General features: G+C 50.8%; 3 protein-coding genes across 3 annotated transcripts; all 3 read right to left on the reverse strand.

Moving 5' to 3' along the window:
• Positions 1-216: 216 nt before the first annotated feature.
• Positions 217-4,076, reverse strand: BO86DRAFT_110337 (sulfate transporter family protein). The gene is made up of 6 exons (XM_025665921.1): positions 3,640-4,076; positions 2,214-3,545; positions 1,965-2,164; positions 1,682-1,915; positions 456-1,636; positions 217-394 (listed from the first exon to the last, which is right to left on the reverse strand). Exons 1-6 carry the CDS (start codon positions 3,872-3,874, stop codon positions 370-372), a joined length of 3,207 nt encoding a protein of 1,068 aa, XP_025532335.1. The 5' UTR covers positions 3,875-4,076; the 3' UTR covers positions 217-369.
• Positions 4,077-4,661: 585 nt separating this feature from the next.
• Positions 4,662-5,915, reverse strand: BO86DRAFT_385292 (DNA replication protein PSF1). Its single transcript, XM_025671074.1, has 3 exons — positions 5,659-5,915; positions 5,046-5,596; positions 4,662-4,955 (listed from the first exon to the last, which is right to left on the reverse strand). The coding sequence occupies exons 1-3, from the start codon at positions 5,683-5,685 to the stop codon at positions 4,862-4,864; spliced, it is 672 nt and encodes a 223-aa protein (XP_025532336.1). The 5' UTR covers positions 5,686-5,915; the 3' UTR covers positions 4,662-4,861.
• Positions 5,916-6,374: 459 nt separating this feature from the next.
• Positions 6,375-8,237, reverse strand: BO86DRAFT_110526 (HMG-box domain-containing protein). Its single transcript, XM_025665922.1, has 3 exons — positions 7,935-8,237; positions 7,807-7,878; positions 6,375-7,753 (listed from the first exon to the last, which is right to left on the reverse strand). Exons 1-3 carry the CDS (start codon positions 8,130-8,132, stop codon positions 6,521-6,523), a joined length of 1,503 nt encoding a protein of 500 aa, XP_025532337.1. The 5' UTR covers positions 8,133-8,237; the 3' UTR covers positions 6,375-6,520.
• Positions 8,238-17,127: the final 8,890 nt, after the last annotated feature.

The following is a 17,127-nucleotide window of genomic DNA, read 5'->3' on the forward strand; positions in this document are numbered from 1 at the left end:
TGAGCAAGGGGAGGAAGCATAGTCTTCAGTGAAGCTGCATGGAGAAAACTCAAGTGATGCCATGCAGCCGCTACATCAAATAAGCTATGCTGTGAGGCTCAGCATTTGATCTCGTAGGAAACTCCTCTCGGCCGCTTAGCAACTATCAAGTCTGGAGGATAATCATAGGCAACTAGGTAGTCGGCCAAGCTATGCGCCATTCCAGGTCATCAACAGCAGCCGACACACATACATACACACGCTTCACAACCATTATACAATATGTAGTAAGAAGGTCAACCACCAACATGCTATGCAAAACAAATATACCAAAACATGCCATTTTAGGCGGAACCAACCAGTACTCCCAAGTACCAGTCGAAACAGCTATCAGGCCGCTGTTGTGAGAACGTAACTAGAGGAATCATGTCAGTCAGAAAGCACAATCCCTTGAACAGGAATGACGGAATGCTCACGAAGTAATACTGTCCATCCGCTCCGTAGTCAATTTCAGACTGACCGTCAGAAGCTCCCTTGCAATCTCCGGCTCGTTCTCACGTAGCTCCTGCCATTTCTCCATGTTCAAACACCAACTCACGCAGTCCTGTTCGGCTTTGACGGTCGCTGTCCGGCGGGTCTCGCTGAAGAAGGGCAGCTCGCCGCACGGCCGTCCAGCCACAATGATTTCAAAGTATCGTCCCTGCGGTAGTTCGTACTCGGCACGAAGCATCCCGGACTCCAGAAGATAGAATCCCATAGGAATATCGCCTTCACGGAACAGGACCGTGCCTGCCGCGTAGCTTTCTCGCACGAAATAGGCGCACACTGGAAACCAGAAATCCTCGTTTCGGGAGGTAATCCCCTGGAAGGTCTGGAGGAGCAGCGGGAGCGGCTGACGCATGGCAGACCATGCTGCCGGTGCGACTACTGCGACTTCGTCTTCGCGAAGGGTGCTCCTTGCGGCTTGCTGTAGGTATCGCTGGCGAGGAGAACTGACCATCGTGTCACCCAGGTGGGATGGTGCTTGCGGGGCGGGAACTTCCAAGAAGCTTGTAGCTGTTCCGTGCTGTCTTCTCAATAACGCCTCCCTGTGGCTATAGAACACTTTCAGATAGTCATTCTCACAGAACTCGAGCGCCGAGTTCAAATCCTCGAAAATTTCCACCCCTGTCACAGCCTCAAATAAGCCCACGTTCTGGAGACTACGTCCCACCTCTCCTTCCACGTCGAGACCAGAAATGGTCATTTGAACGTTCCGCTTGCTAAGAATGCGGTTGATGCGGGTGAATGCCTCGGCCGCGGAAAAATCGATGCCATAAACTCTGGAGAAGTCAAGGATTAGAAATCGGATGGGCCGTCGGTTGAATGCCTCTTCCTCAATCAATCCTCTCATCGTGTTCTCAACGCTCACGATGGTACCGAAGAAGAGATATCCGCCAAGTTTGATGATAAGGGTCTGCTGTCCGGCTTCCTTGAGGAACCGCTGCTGGATAGGAGGACGTCTGACTGTAGACCCCGTAATCCCGCCCGAGAAAGTCGCACGGATAGCAGACTTGCGAGAAGTCTGCACGACAAAGCTTAGACAGGCGAGGATGATACCAACAAGAATACCAACAACAAAATCCCAGGCGCCCATAGTTGCAACGATGATGACAACCTACAGAATTAGCCAATGCCATTATAGACTCGAGTTAGAGCTTACCGTGATGTATTCATGCCGATGCAATTTCCCCCATGTGTCCACCAAGGCCTCTTGCATCAGCTCAATTCCCAGCAGGAAGATGAGAGCACCGACAACCATGACCGGAATAAAGCCGACAATCGCCGGGCCGACGACGAGGATACCAGCAGTCGCAGCTGCGAGCATGATACCTGCTAAACGGGAGTTCCCACCACTGTCAATGAATAACAGACTATTAGTATATACAAGGTAGTTCTATGAATGTCAGTGAATCTTCCCGCAAGCAAGCTGTTAGGTGTAGTACCTGTATGCTGCCCGAGAAGCCGGACAAGGCATTGGTGACGCCATGCGCGATGAGCTCACGGTCCACATTGAGATTATCCTCGCCCGTCGATATGCCCAGCGCAGGCACATTGATGGGTACATGCAGGACGCCGAAGAAAGTGAGCGCGAACATAGCTGGAATCGTGTCGACGAACGCGGCCCAGTCAACAGCAGAGAAGTCTATGAATAGTTAGAAGGTCACCGCTGTCACGAAGATCCTTTCACATACCATAAAGGGTATAGAAGTGATACCACGGATTTGAAGAGGACGGCGCATCGAAGACCCATCCTTTGTTGCGCAGAGACCCCATAGAGACCCCAGCGCTGAGAACAACCATATAAAATACGACAGCCACGCAAATAAAATAGCCACCAAGCAGGAAATTAGAATGCAGAAAACGCTTCAAAACAAGCAAGCCGACCGCGAGGAACAAGGGCACCGTCCAAAGAAATACTGTGTCCAATTGCACCAACTTCTCCATTGTTGCCAAGGTGAACTCGAAGGATCCCGGCAGTCGAGCTGATACTTCGAGACCGGTCAACAAGAGGAAAAAGCCCACACCACCGATGCATCCAATAAGAATATGCCTTGGGAAGAACCCGATCAAGGCTCCTAGCTTGCAAGTCCCCATAAGGAAGAAGACAAGGCCCGTCAGAATCGAACTGACCGAGAACGCCAGAATAGTGGTAGCTAGGACGGACTTCGGGTTATCCGCTCCAACTCGATTCAAGATTGTGAAAGCCATCTGGTGAAAGAAAGGCACAACCTCGATCATCTCACTGCCGATACCGCCACGGAATATAGAGCCCCCGCAAGAGAAAACGAGCTGAGCGATAATCGTGCTTACGTAGAACATGGAGATACCGTCCGATCCAAGGTCAGAGAATATCGGCTCACCCAATGGGAAGAGGATCATTCCGTAAGATAAAGCATCGAGTATGTTGAGCAACAGACCGAGGAATACCGATGGCAACAGACTGAGGGGATAAATGACCCCCTCGCGCCATACGGCCTGTTTGTCCCACGATTTCGGGTTGGCTATGAGTCGGAAACAAGTAGTGGCACTCGAGAAGGCACTGGAAAAAGCGCTCGGTCCCTTCGTTCCCGCATACCCCTGGTTTTCGATATCACCTGTAGCGCCGTAGCCTTGATATGGCTTTGGGTGTGACGGCTTAGATAACAATGAAGTCTGCTCAGTGCTCACAGTCTCTCCGGCCGTGACGACCGGAAGCTCGTCTTGGGAGACGGTACTGTCACTTGCTCTCTCCCACTCTTCAGAGTGGTAATGCTCAGTCTGGCTTGATTCCGGGATATCAGGGTGTCGGATCAGTTGTGTCAGCACCGAGGAGCCGGTCGTCGGAATGGAGGAAGGGCCAGCCTCAAGATGAGCCCTTGCTGCAGCCGTTGCAATCGGAGTCGGGGTCGAAGAAAGCGACGATTCGCGAGGGGGGCGGAAGACGTCGAGCGTAGAGGGAAGTGTGTTCGATTCACGCGACAAGGCGAAGGATGCCAGTTCGGCAGTTTGTTCTCGCATACCATGGGACGAATAATGAGCCGGATCTAGGCCAAACAGTCAGCACTGCATTATTGTATTGTGACGACACAGCGGGGTTATGCTTTGGGGGACGAAGAGTCGATTACATGAGCGGCGTACCTGCAGAGTTATGAAATGACCGATGGAAGAAAGACCTGCTCGGAGTCCGATAACTGGTGCCGCCGGACACGGTTGGATCTAATACTGAGGACCGTGGAGGGCTCCCATTGTGGGCATGCTCAACTGGAATCTCCATTCCGGCTGGCTCCAAGTCGTCATTGAGGGCGGAATGATGCGAAGGCATCCCCGCGCCGCGGAGGTCGCTACCACTGTTGCACGATCGCAAGACTCCCATGGCGGATGGTGTGGCAGAGGATAAGCCTACCACAAGCCCCAAGTGCCGAAGTCACGGTGCAGTTTGCAAGAGCCGATCAAGTACTGATTCAGCCCGCAGGCTTGCAGGCTCGTGGACGAGATCTTAGGACAGGAGCCGAAAGTGCAGAGATGATACCGGATGACGCAAGAACTCAGAAGAATCAACAACCATAGACATCGCTCCACGATTGGCAGATCGAATGAGGGGAAGAAGGAAAAACAGACGATTATGATATGGGAGGCGTTTAATGAAAGGTCTGGAGGGATCATGAAAAGAGCGATTCAATCCGGTCCAGACATGACTGGCCGTTGTTATCAGCTAGGTGGGTGAAAGTGACTAAAAAGTCTTATCACGGGCGGATTATCACCGATCCACTTCTCGGACATGGGAGACGCGATAGATGGGGATGGGGACCTGGATGGCGAAAGCTGTTCTGGATGGCCACAGAGCATTGGCCTTGCTAGCGAGCTAAATTGGTGTGCAGGGATAGAGGGCGCCGTCAGAACAAGTGCGACAGTAGCTGCAGTAATGGGTGTGGGAAGGCAAGAGCTTCAATCCTCGGCGAAGCTGCATGGCCGCATCCAGGCCGATGATAGGGCCGACCTGTTAGGTAAGCGACCGTTGCAACGGCGATGTTCGTGTCCAACGCTGCCGAAGACGGATCACTAGTCTAGATTATCTTCGACGTAACATACGATCTAGACATGGGCTAGATTGACTGCCAACTAATTCAGTAGACCTCGCAGTTCTGATGTATCAAAAAATCCTTCTCATTGCCCCGCTAATTCACTTGAATTCGACTTCGCGCAGCGTGGCCCCCATGCCACTGTCTCCGCTCTTGTAGATTACTCTCAACAAACTAAATGGGTATCATCATGTAACACAGAAAACAGCAGCTAGAGCAGCAAGAAGCAGCATCGGGGGGTAATCCACAGCATTACTGCCGGGCCACGGAGGCACGGCAATCTATCCCAACCGTTCCAGAAAGCCCTGTGCAATCAATCGTTCCACATCCCCTTGTCGTACGTAGAGCTGACTGTTTTTCGTCAAATTGATCACCCTGCGTGCGCATTGTTAGCACTTGACCATTGACATGTATTTTAATTTCATCAAAACGAAGAGAGACCGCTCGGAAGGGATCTGAACATACCCATATTCCGTCTGGATTTCCCCGGCATCCTTCAGGACTCGCACATCGATGAACAAATCTTTGGGTGGCTCCAAGCTTCCAGTGAGATCAATATCCGTCCATTGCCCCTTGTACGCGGCGAGCAGGTCACTATATTGTCGAAAATACTCTTCTTCCTCCGGGCTCAGCGAGCTGTGATTCATGCCCGAGCCAGCCCCCTGGCCTTGTGCTGCCGCCGCGGCGGCAGCAGCTCCCGCACTGGCCTCCTCCGCCACGGGCAATTGCTGTTCTAGCACATCCACACCCGTCCAACAGAGCTCTTCCAGTTTTTCCGTGCGGACACGATGGTAGGCGAGAAGACACCGCTTGTTGCGACGCATACAGAGATGGTCGACGAGGAGGGCGCAGGCAATAGCGGGCTCTTGGGACGGGTTGAAGCTGCCCTCGAAGGGAGTCAGCAGGCGTGCAACATCGCGGTCCAGATCGCGGACCTCGCGGGCGACGGCGCGAACGAGTTCGGTTTGGTATGGTGGCAGATGGGTTAAAGCCTGGGTGCGTTTGGCGTGTTGAACCTGTAGATAACCCGGGTTAGGCCAGATCGTAGGTGGAGTCCGACGACTAAGGGGAGACAAACCAATTTATTGCCCAGTTCGCCATACATGTTCGACATCGCGGGCAGTAGATGTAGCTGTAAATTGAAGGTATGCAAACGCGGGGATGTGAAAGTATACTCCCACGCGGATCGCTGCTGGGACGTGCGAGTCGGAAGCTGAGGTTTGATGGACAGGAGGATCCAGAGTTCGGAAGGGGTTGCTGAGCGTGTCTATTTCATCAACTACTAAGGCAGTACCTTGATTGAGCTTGAAATAAGCTTTGCGATGAACATGCAGACGGACGGAGACGTGAATCTCACGCAGGATTGATTGCCTGTCGCCGCGTCGCTTTGACCCTCCACCGATCGGATATCTCCACGTGACAGGGCGCGTATCGGTCACGCCGAATTGGAGTCATCCAGCGAAATTTACTGATACTGATATAGTACTATTTCATCTGCGCATGTACTAAGAAATTAGGGAACTTGTTAGGCTTGCTCTTATTCAAACAGCTTGATGTACATCTGGTCATGTAAATTGCCAACTATTCTAATTCATGGTAGAACACCAGTGCACACATCTTTACCATCACAAGATATCAAAACGTATTGATTGAACGAGACTGCCACCCAGAAGCAAGGCCAAGAAGCCTGGAATACGCCAGCCAAATGTGACTCAATAACCCAGACAGGGCATTTGCCTGAAACCAACAAAAAAAATCAAAGATTCAAATAGAGAAGTCCCAAGCCACCATGTATATCAGCGCCCCGAAACTCCGAACAACAACTCTGGTTTCAAACAGATATCCACCGCGCTGAGAAACAGGACAAGAAAACATCTCGACCCTTTGGTATCATGACGTTAACAGAATTATCACGCTTTAGGGTGAGTTGAACATGGATCTCAGTATGACATCCAGGAATTGAGGTCGCCAGCAGAGCCCTCCAATTTGGCATCATTAGGCGAATCCCATGTGTCGCGACCTTCTAGGTGTTGCATGTCGGATGCCGATGAGTAGGCTGAGCCCGCCTGATAGGCGACTGAGCTTGGCGGCATCGAAGTTGTCATGGGAACATAACCGTTGACTGTCGATGCATCAGGCCACAATGGCTGATGGACGCCATAGATCTGATTGGAATTCGGAAGCTCGTTTGGGAGGGTCAGAAGTTGGGGGTCTAGCTGACCGCTCCCCGGAGTAGAAGCAGAGCTGGCGGGCTGTAGGAGGTCATGGTGAGACGCTCCTGGCAATCCTGCCAGAGAAGTTGATGAGTTGTACGAGATGTCCTGGAAACTCGGCCGTTTGAACCGAAAGTCGTCCTGGTGAGACATGTAGCCCGATTGTGTCGAATGTATTAGGTACGGAGATGGGTCCGAGGAAGGCATATAGCCTGGCATGGAACCCCGAGGTGCGTGCCAAGGTGACGACGAAAGAAAATACGGATCTGCTGCAGGCAAGCCGTGTTCCGCAAAGTCAAAGGGCGTAGAGTCACGGCTGCCCCAGCCACTGCTCTCCACCTCTGACGAGCTCATGCCATGGCTTTGTAGCAGAGCTGGGCTGGAATCAGGAGAATTTGCCAGGTGACCATCATCGTCGACACCCGCCCGTTTCTTCTTATCCTTTGCCGGGGAGAACTTGTAGCCGGGATGTGCTTTCAGATGGTTGGTCTTCTCAACAGTCGCCAGATGCTCGTATTTCCCACGGATCTCCGCAGGCTCCAGTTTCCAGCTATCACCGGCAGCCTCAGAGACCACCTGGTGGTTGTTCTGCGAGAACCATTCTTTTGCTCGCTCCGCAAATGCAGACCGGTAGAGCATGAAGGAGTTCATCGGCCGGGCAATCTTGCCATTTTTCTTTGCAACTTCCTGGCGGCGAGTTTCCACGGAGCGATGCACCCAACTTTCCATGTCCTTGATTGGGATATGTGTCAAGTGCTTGGTCAACTCGCTCAACGGTTTGTCAACGTGAGGCCTGGACTCTCGGTCCTTCAACTTCCGACCCTTGCGGCGCATCCTGGGAGGCCTGGCGACCCTGGGTCTAGGGGGCTGCCTCTGACTCTGAGGCGATGACCACTGCGGTGCTGAACTCAGGCTTCCAGGAACATGACAGTCGTCTGCTGTGGATGGTGGCGTGTCGATCTATGAGGGATTAGTGATCAACGAAAGGGTTATCAAGCGGAGGGACGACTAACCGGATGTTGCAATGAGATGTTTCGTGGATAGTCACTGGACACAAGCTGTGAAGAAGGAGGGGAAAGATAATTCTGAAGCCAGGTTAGTGCCTGCCCACCGAGTAAAAATTGTATAACTGTGAACTTACAAATGATGCTGTGTCGTATTTCAGCTCGCTTGAAACATGGTTTGTATGAAGGTTTGCAGCCGAGAAATACTCATGCTGTCCGAAATTTGGCGAAAGTATACCATGGAAGTCTTGGTTGGCATCAGCCACCGTGTTCTGATCCGTCGATTCAGGCGGCGAGGGTGGCTGGCCACGAATGACTCTGGTAGCGCTAGCCATGATGAGGATTTAAATATGAGGCAAGGAATGGGAATTTGACTGAGTAGGGAGAACAGCCCAGCTCAAAGTCCTCCAGGGACCCACGCGGAATGTTTGATTGGAAGAGCTTGCAGGGGACGCTGGAGGAAGGAGAATAGGACCGTCTTTTCAGGTCTCAGAAAAGGGGGAGCTTGTGTGCTGCTCCGCTGGAATGAGTTGTGGGGAAAGTGGATGTTGATTATGCCTAATAGGCGGGCAAGGCGTAGTGAGGTGCAAGGGACGCCAGTCAGTTGTGTACTCAGTGTGGGGAGGGTTTCTGCATCTGAGAGCAAGTCTCGAACACATTCGCATTTGACGGAAAGAGTAAAGTGTCTTGAACACCAAGGAGATTGATGGAGAGAGAGTGAGAGTGGAAGGGAGGAAGAAGGAGAAGGAGAAGAAGAGAAGAGAAGAATAGAGATCAAATAAATAAAGCAAGTGGACTCGTTCTGAATGAACTGAATAGTGGCATGAGGAGGGGGAGGAGCAAATAGATGAAAGAATAGTCAAAGACGACAATAGAAGTTCACGAAACACAAGCTGAATGAAAAGGAGAATCAAGGAAGTTCTTGCAAGGATGCAAGAAAGAAATCGTGGGAGGTGGATGAGAAAGAGAAGGACAAGTGAGAGTTTAGTGATTATCGATGATAATCTTAGTTCACCATTAACTGGTTGTTGATGCACCACAAGAGACGGGTGGCGGATCAGCGGGTAGTTACTTATACAAGCTGTCAGTGCAGACTGTTTTAATTCCAGAGCAGAGGGAGGATCAGAAACACTTGGTATGGAGAGGGGGAGGGGAGGGAGAAGAGAGAGGAAGTCATGAGAAGTGGATATCAAGTGATTTAAAGCGGGATAGACATCGCAAGGTGGAAGTTCTAGATGGGGAAGACAACCATGGGATCCCCAGCGGCTGAAACCCTGAGACTGCTTGAAGGTGCTGGCGGCGACACTGTTCCAAACCCATGTTGGCAAGGGGGTTTGCTTCTGGGATAGTGCTGTCTTTGTCCCAGTCTGCTGGGACTGAGAGAGACATGGATGCCTCTTCTTTGGAATTTCTTTTCCCTCCTGTTTTCGCACCATGGGATTTGATTTGATTGCACGACTCATTGGTGTGCTGTCTCTCCCTCAACTGAATATATTTTGGGTTTACTTTGACAGGATTGTTTTTATTTTATTTCATTCCATTTTATTTTATTTCTTTGCCCATTTTCATTATTTAAACGTGATAGTTATTTTTGATTGATTAGCATGTTTGACGTCCTAATTTTCTTCCCTCTCGATTGCCATGCATTATCTTTGTATTCATTCACGTCTTTCTAGCCCTCTTCATAGGAAAAGACACCGAATTGTTAACTTTCTGACTGCAAGACAGACAATTATTTTGGGATGGGACCCCAGGTAGTTCCCATCTTCTTCACACCTTCGGTTCAGTCTTCTCTCGTATTGCTTCTTTAAGTCATCTCTTTGTGCCAAAACTAGGTCCCCTCTTGACCTGGATGGAGGGCAAGGCGAGAGGAGTAGAGGGAGGGGTTGAGAGTTCTGAGATCTTGCCCGAGACAGGGAGGTTACTAAATGCGGCCCTGCATCTGACAGGAACGGTTGGGGATTTGCTATTGTTGCTTGTTACCGGCGGGCCACGGCTGCTGGACAGCAGTCATGTCAAATAACGAGGGCAAGTGGGCTGCTGGTATTGTGATTACAGAAAGATTCAAGATTTGAAAAAGTTGATCGACTGTCGCGACCAGCACTATGGCTGCACAGTCCTTACTATGGTAGTGAATTAGGCTGAAAATCAATTTGAATGGGAGAAAAGCGACAAATAAAATTTGGAAATGAGGATCAAATCAAATGCGAAATTAAAATTGGAGAAGGCAATGATGATAGTGACAGTCTAACGTCCAGACAGGCAGGCTACTTGGCCCACCCATCGGCCATTAGTACGATCGACTAGGGTGGGGTAAGGTATGTACTATGTATCTCTGTGAGGTCCATTCTGACTTTTGGAGCCCCAGAGAAGGTGACATGCCGGAAGGTTATGGGATGAATGGTACCTATGGGTACCTACTACGTATGTCGTAGTCATCATTGCTGCCGGCCTAATCGGGTAAAAGGTCCAGTCTGTGGAGCTGCGGGCTAGCCGGAGTTGATAGCGCGATCACTCTTCATGATACTGAAGAGTTGTTCCCTTCCTGATTACAATGCAGGTGCATAATTCAGCCAGCAAGAAGGAAAGAGGAGGGAAAGAAACAATATAGGATGTCCACACATCGAACGGGCCAGAGGGAGATCCATATCTGCTCTTCGTAACATGCTAGTAGTGGCCATAGAGACTAGCGGCGGAGACAGGCGGCGGAGTTAAGTTACCGATCCGAAATTGATGGACACTAGGAAAATGCACTTGGACATTCACAATCGTCCCATCTGGTCTGGACTTTCTCTCTCACACATACACACATACACACACTCTCTCTCTCCCTCCCTCTCCCTCCCTCCTTTCTTCATTTTCTATCTATCGCTGGCCTTTTGATATCTCGATGATCGACCTCGACCCAAAACCACCCGAGATAACCATGGATGTGGGCTCGGATTGTCCGATGTGGAGCTCGTTACAACTTAGGTAGCTTCCCCAGACACTCTCCGTTCCTCATCGTCATCATACCCAGTAGGAATTGCTGCCCGCACCGATACTGGACCCCGATGCGAAAAAAGGCAGCACCCATGGATCCCCTAGTCCCCGGCTTCCCGACCATCATCAGATCATTTACCGATTTGCGCATACTACCAACATGGAGGTTTTTATTGCGAGTTCTCTATGCCCGGGTCCAGCAACTCGAGCCCACTAATAAGGCTAGACACACAGAGATTAGGGTATCTATCAGGATGTGTCCTAGGTCGCTCAAGACGGATCAGCGCCCATAACACCGTTCAGTTCTGACCCCAACATAATCGTGTCAGCTAGTCGATCATCCTTTCCTCTTGGCTCTTTTCGGCCGTACCGGGAGATCAGCCAAGCACACAAAAGGGCCCATGGTCTAAGGCCGGCAAGCCATCTGCGGTGGTGTTCATTGGACCATATATACGATATTGCTGGAATCAGACCTGGAGACCCGTTGGATGCAAATGTCACTCACTGCCTGTCGGTCTATCTATCTATCTACCTAACCGAGAGAGATCCGTAAGTCGGTCAAGTGATGGGGAGAAGACCAGTGGGAAAGCCGGACGCAAGTTGGGATCGGGTGCGAACAGTAAGAAAGTGCCAAGCCCAAACAGAACATAAATTACATCGTCTCCAGACGGAAAGCTTGGGTATATGATACCAACGCCAATAGTCCTGACCGGTCTCCTTTACCCCTTTTACAAGCCTTGTACGCGCCATTTTGGAGTATCTTGTCTACATGGACAGACGTATTTACCCTCAAGGCAAAGCCTCTGAGTAAAGTTGACGGTGATGTACTCTGGATTTCTCAATCGACTGTCGTTGGAGCACATACAACACATGCTCTCATACTGATAATTGACACAATGCTCACGGAATACCACTTACCTCTCTTCCCAAAGTGACATCCAGACATGGCACATTCAAGACCCATGGGTACTGCCTTACGCCACGAGATACCAATTGGCGGAGCCATTGGAAGGGCTGAGTTAGCCGGATACTAGACATTGGCTTCAGCTGACCACGGGTGACTGAACCGCACTAGCGTCATGTACTGAAAGGGTCTAGGACTCTAGGAGGTGGGTGGAGGAAGTATAGTAAGGTATTTAGTGGGCAACTGGAAACCGCCTCGGCCGGGCAATGGTCTCCGCATCAAGGCTGCATCGGGTAACGCCCGCCCGCCCGCCCACCTTTCTAGTTACATAGACTACCAGCGAGTTGAATACTGAGTCCTCGACCTCGCTTGGATGCGAATGCGACTTCTTTGGCGCGGGTTCGTGTTGTAGGCTGGATCTAATCAATTGAGTGGGTGGTGGTGGTAGAGGTAGGCAGCCGTTCCCAATGATCATGATCAGCTCGTTCACTATCTACATCAGAGAGTGCTACATCTCAGAGGTTTTGGGGACCATTCGATAGAAAAGCCTGAGTCATACACCGTGACCGCTGGCCAGAGGATTCATGTATACCACTTATGAATAGCTAACAGTGACGTGACAGCAGTACTATAGTACGCAAAAAGTTGCTTGCAGATCATTAGTCTGCTGATGGCTTTCCTGACAACACAATTGGGACTGCACGCTGCATGAATTGCAGCTTGGCACAATGGGGATTCCGGCGATTGCTTGTTCATCTTATGGTTCCCGAGCCAACTCACTCTTGCCTTTGCTTGGCCTGGGCCCTTTCCTGCCAGTCGGATACGGGTCGGTCACGTGTCGCTGTCTTGGGCCTATCTCTCAGGTCCACAAACATACCGATCGACAGTGGTGGGCTTTTCATTCGCATCAACTCCCTGTCCCAACACGGCTCTGGGGCAATTTGGAGTCTTCAGCCTCTCAGGTTGTTACTGGCTGCTGCTGCTGCTGCTGCGTCGTCGTACCAACAACATGGTCAAAGACAGTAACGCAACCATGGGGGTATAGCATGCTGCAGAGGGCTGGGCGCCCAGGTGGCTGTTACTACATCAACAGATGCATTCAATTGCAAGCGAAATCAAGCCTAGTGCCTGGATTGGGATCGGCTGCAACCATAGATCATCGATCCCAACTGGGCAATCCCCGCTTTCACCAGCAACATAACTATACTCTTCTTGTCCTTGTCATGGCTTGGTCGGAGATATTCTACGGTACTGGCTTCAGCACCAAATGGTTCTAATACCCCCAAGGAGTAACTTGCTAACATGATCGACGACTATCCCGCACCGTGGGCTGAAAGTAGGTTCGATGGCCCTCTGACGATGCCTCAATGGCTTGCGCAGGAACCCAGACTCGCCCAGGGACCCAGAATTGCTCTGAGCAAATTTCTTTGTCCACAACCCGTCTTCGAGAACCCCAACCCTTCCCGGGCGCAGGAACATTGGCAAGGACGTACCCTAGTCGATGAAAGTTTCCTCATTCCTTGTTCCCAGTAAACAAGGGGAAAGCCTGAACAGCAGCAGCAGCAGCGTCTTATCTTATCGGCAATCGTCAATCAGGGGTCGGTTTATTGCTGCACTAATACTTACCTTGTGAGTGAACGCGTGGGCAGTTGAAACCGAGAATTTTCCAAAGCACTTTGCGCAAGGAAATACTCCTAACCATTCTGTTATGCAAGCTGGATGGGTTAGTTTTCAGTACTGTAAAAGCTTCCATCGGCCGCTATGACTTCGTTCCCGGCCGCCTTTGATCTCCTTTTCCGGTTTAGGTAGGGTCATCTGCAAGCTGAGCCTCCGAATCGCCCTCGGATAGATAGATATGAGAGGGATTGGCACAAGGATTGCTTGGCTCATGGTGAAGATTGACACAGACCTTCATAGTTCCAAACTCTCCTACGCGTTCCAAGGGCTTCTGGAAGTCCACAAAGTTGACACTAGAAGGCACGCTTTTCCAAGTCCGGTAGCATAAACCGCCGGCCACGAAGGTTGCTCTTCCCCGCCACTTTCTCCTCTCCCTTCCAACCGTCCTTGCCCCTTCCACATTTCCATTCGTTTCCTGGTGCAGCTGAAAGACGGTAACATCTATGACACATTGCAATAGGTCTAGGGGCTTGGCAATATGTTGGATGTGACCAGATGAGTCTCTCCATGTTGCCCCAAGCCCTACACGGCTCTCAGAGATACGTACAGTACTTACTCCATCGTACCAGGCGAGTGTCCTCAGGTTGGGTATGGAGATGGCATCGAACGCGGGACTAGGTATGAAAGAGGTCCTTCTAAGTCCGGCAGCCGCCATCTAAGAATAACAGCAATTCTCTGCCTAGTCTAGATTCCGTCATTTTTGCGTGTCATCACTGTATCAAGCCCGCTCATCTTTGTCTGTTTCATAACCTCCTATTTTGATGCTTCTTTATTCTAGACCTAGTGCTGTTTCATCATCATCATCTTGCCGGTGTGCACTCTAGAAAGTAGGGAAGTTCTATAGCAAACCTAAAACAAGAATGGAACGGCAGGGCCCCTCTGACGACTATCGGGGCCAACCAAGATCGCGAATATCTCCGAGATGTCTTGGGACGCATGGCTTCTGCAAGGACCGACGATCAGTCCGAAGCCGTCGAACTTTCTACGAGTCACAGGACCATTCTCACACTAGTTTGGGAGATGATGGGATATATGTGCTATGCATTAATATGCTAGCATTCTTGCGAACCGTGCCGACATGGCGGCGGCAGGGCTTTTTTTGGGGCGTCTTCCGGTCGAGTTACCAAGCCGCTAACTGATGGTGCACAGTATGTACCTTTCACTCACCGACATAGTCGGGCTTGTCGGGTTCAAATCCTTACCGCCATGTTGCAAATACAAGAAAAACATGTGGAAGAGCTGGCTAGGATCCAAAACGTGGCTCAAAACATGGGGATCGTCGGTCAATCATGACACCAACCGTTGAATCACCTTGCATCCAACCTTGAACTGCATATCTGGCGCTTAATTCGGACGGGCCGCATGGGAGAAAAAAAGGTCTGTTTGGTCAATCTTTCATATCGTTTTTCTACATCCCTCAGCCTGGAAACCCAAAGTCTGAGCACAGAGACATTGACCGGACATTAGCTGATAGCACGATTTCCTAGACATGCAGGTGACCTTATACAGTGTCTGTTGCATAAGTTACCGTTCACGGGCGGAGACAGGCAGCACAAGCAGCAGCAGCAGCAGCAGCAGTGAAATTGACGACTGTTGGTCGCACCAACCGATGGAGGATTTTACTGAATCCGGGTGTCATGACAGGATCTCACGGTGAACGGAGTCGGAGCTGAGGGGAATGGAGCACTCGGCCACTCGGGGATTGCCCGGTAACTCCACTCAGCACAGTCCAACAGTTTGTTTCCACCACATCCAACCAACAACGTGGGTGGAGCTCGTGCTCAGCACATCTTTAGGGGGACGTCTAGATGTCAAATTGGAACATACAAGACCAGTGACTACTATTCCCCACGAGAAGTGCTACAAGGTAGCTCCATCCGCATGGTGCCGACGATGAATAGGCTTTTGCGTTACAGATATTCATGTGCGTCGCGTGGACGGCGAACCTGTAACGGCCGGTGTAATTTATCTAATACCGACCGACCCGAATCAAAGGCACACTGACTAAGCTGGTCGAGCCGATCATTGAATCTTGAATTATGATCGACAGCAGCAGACGAAAGTACAGTACGGCCCACGTTGTCCACCGCACAATCCTGACACAGTACGGAGTAGTCCGTACTCTAGGAGCTTATCGATCTTGATGGGTTCAACAAGCGAGAAATGATTTCCCAGCTGCCACAGTCGTTGCAACGGACTCTCGGAGTGTTGGGACCTCCGACTCCGTGCTAATCCGTACAGAACCTGTCAGTACGAAAGCCCAGACCTAGACGATTGTGTTTAGAGCGGACGGGTCTTGAGCCCTGGCTTCTTTCGGCAAGACTCCACTTCATTATCACAATTTAGTCCCTGCCGTTGAGAATTGGATGGGAACGAACCAGCCGGCGAACCCCTTCTTTAAATTGCTAAAGTGGATGTCACCAACCGATCGATCGGAAAAGCCATTAGCCCGGGCCTCTTGTGGGAGGGCCCTGGCCTAGCTACTCACTAGGTAAAAAGCTTCGACTAGATGTACATACTAAGCCAGGGGCATGTCTCAAGCGTGTCACACAACGGCATGGGCTGCCATTGGTTTGCTGTATGGTTTCAGGGCGGCTATCGCCGCGCTGGAGATGATGATCAAATAACAGGAAATTTTACTCAATGCAGTTGGGCTTTCGTTAAAATCCCTCAATTTCTACTAGGTGACTCGTCGTGGTTGCCCTATTCGTGATACCAGTTAGCTAATGCTGTCCATCAATTCACCCTTTATGGCATGGAGTAGCAATTTCCCAAGTGGACACCACATGGTGGGGCTCAAGTACAAAATACGCGCCGACAAACGACTTTGCTCTGCTTCTATCGAAATCATAGGGGAAGAGACTATTGCTAGGAATCTGAATTCAGTAAGTGCATGAATCACGCCACATAGCAGTCATCATCTTACTGTTCTGATCTCGCCGGGCATAGTAAGACCCTCCACCAGACAAGTATACTGACATCAGGGCTTGCTCATGATAAGTAATGTTACGAGTCATTGGTCGATGACTAGGTCCACGTCGATGACAGGGGGTGTGATCCAAAGTCCGTCAGGCCAGCGACAGCAAGCCTCAGGCATAGCGCACTGCATCACCCATTCTTCCTTTTGCAGGGCTAACCGTCGAGCTTGAACGAGGCGGCGGACGAATCCAGTTGGTGCTCCTTTTTCGCTTCTAGTGTCCATATCCGGACCGCATCTGAAAAGCCCAAAGTCCTTCGATACGACCTCCATTATGGAACTCCAGTGCTCTACCAAAGTCATGGCATCAGTGCCGCACAGATAGAGCTACGCAGGGCTCGCCCAGAACCTTGAAGCACTTCCAGATTGATTGAGTCGATGATTCGTTGATGCTGGGTGCGAGAAATAGACCGTTACCTCGTGTGCCGCGCAAAAGTTGGGGAAACTGCCGTATCGAGTACACTCAGCCCTTGGCCAGTCCCCAGTACTTAGTCCAACTTCCTCGGCATGCAAGGGTGTCTACCCAATTGAATGGCCTTCGTAAAGCGCGCAAGATACCTTACGAGGTATGAACCCCCCCCCCCCCTCTCCCTTCCCCAGAGGTAACTAACTTACATTTCACTCATAAGAGACTCCCGTCTGTCAGGCTTTCCACACCATTGTAGGTGGGGAGGAGGGGAAGAGGGGAGGAGTATTTTTGATCATGATTATGTCTTGTATAAGATGCACAGCTGACTGACGCGTGCTACCGTAGTCCACAGCTTGGGGTCAGGGCCTCTTCTCTGCTTCC

The sequence above is a fragment of the Aspergillus japonicus genome (assembly GCF_003184785.1).
Source record: "Aspergillus japonicus CBS 114.51 unplaced genomic scaffold BO86scaffold_3, whole genome shotgun sequence".
Taxonomy (NCBI): Eukaryota; Fungi; Ascomycota; class Eurotiomycetes; order Eurotiales; family Aspergillaceae; genus Aspergillus; species Aspergillus japonicus.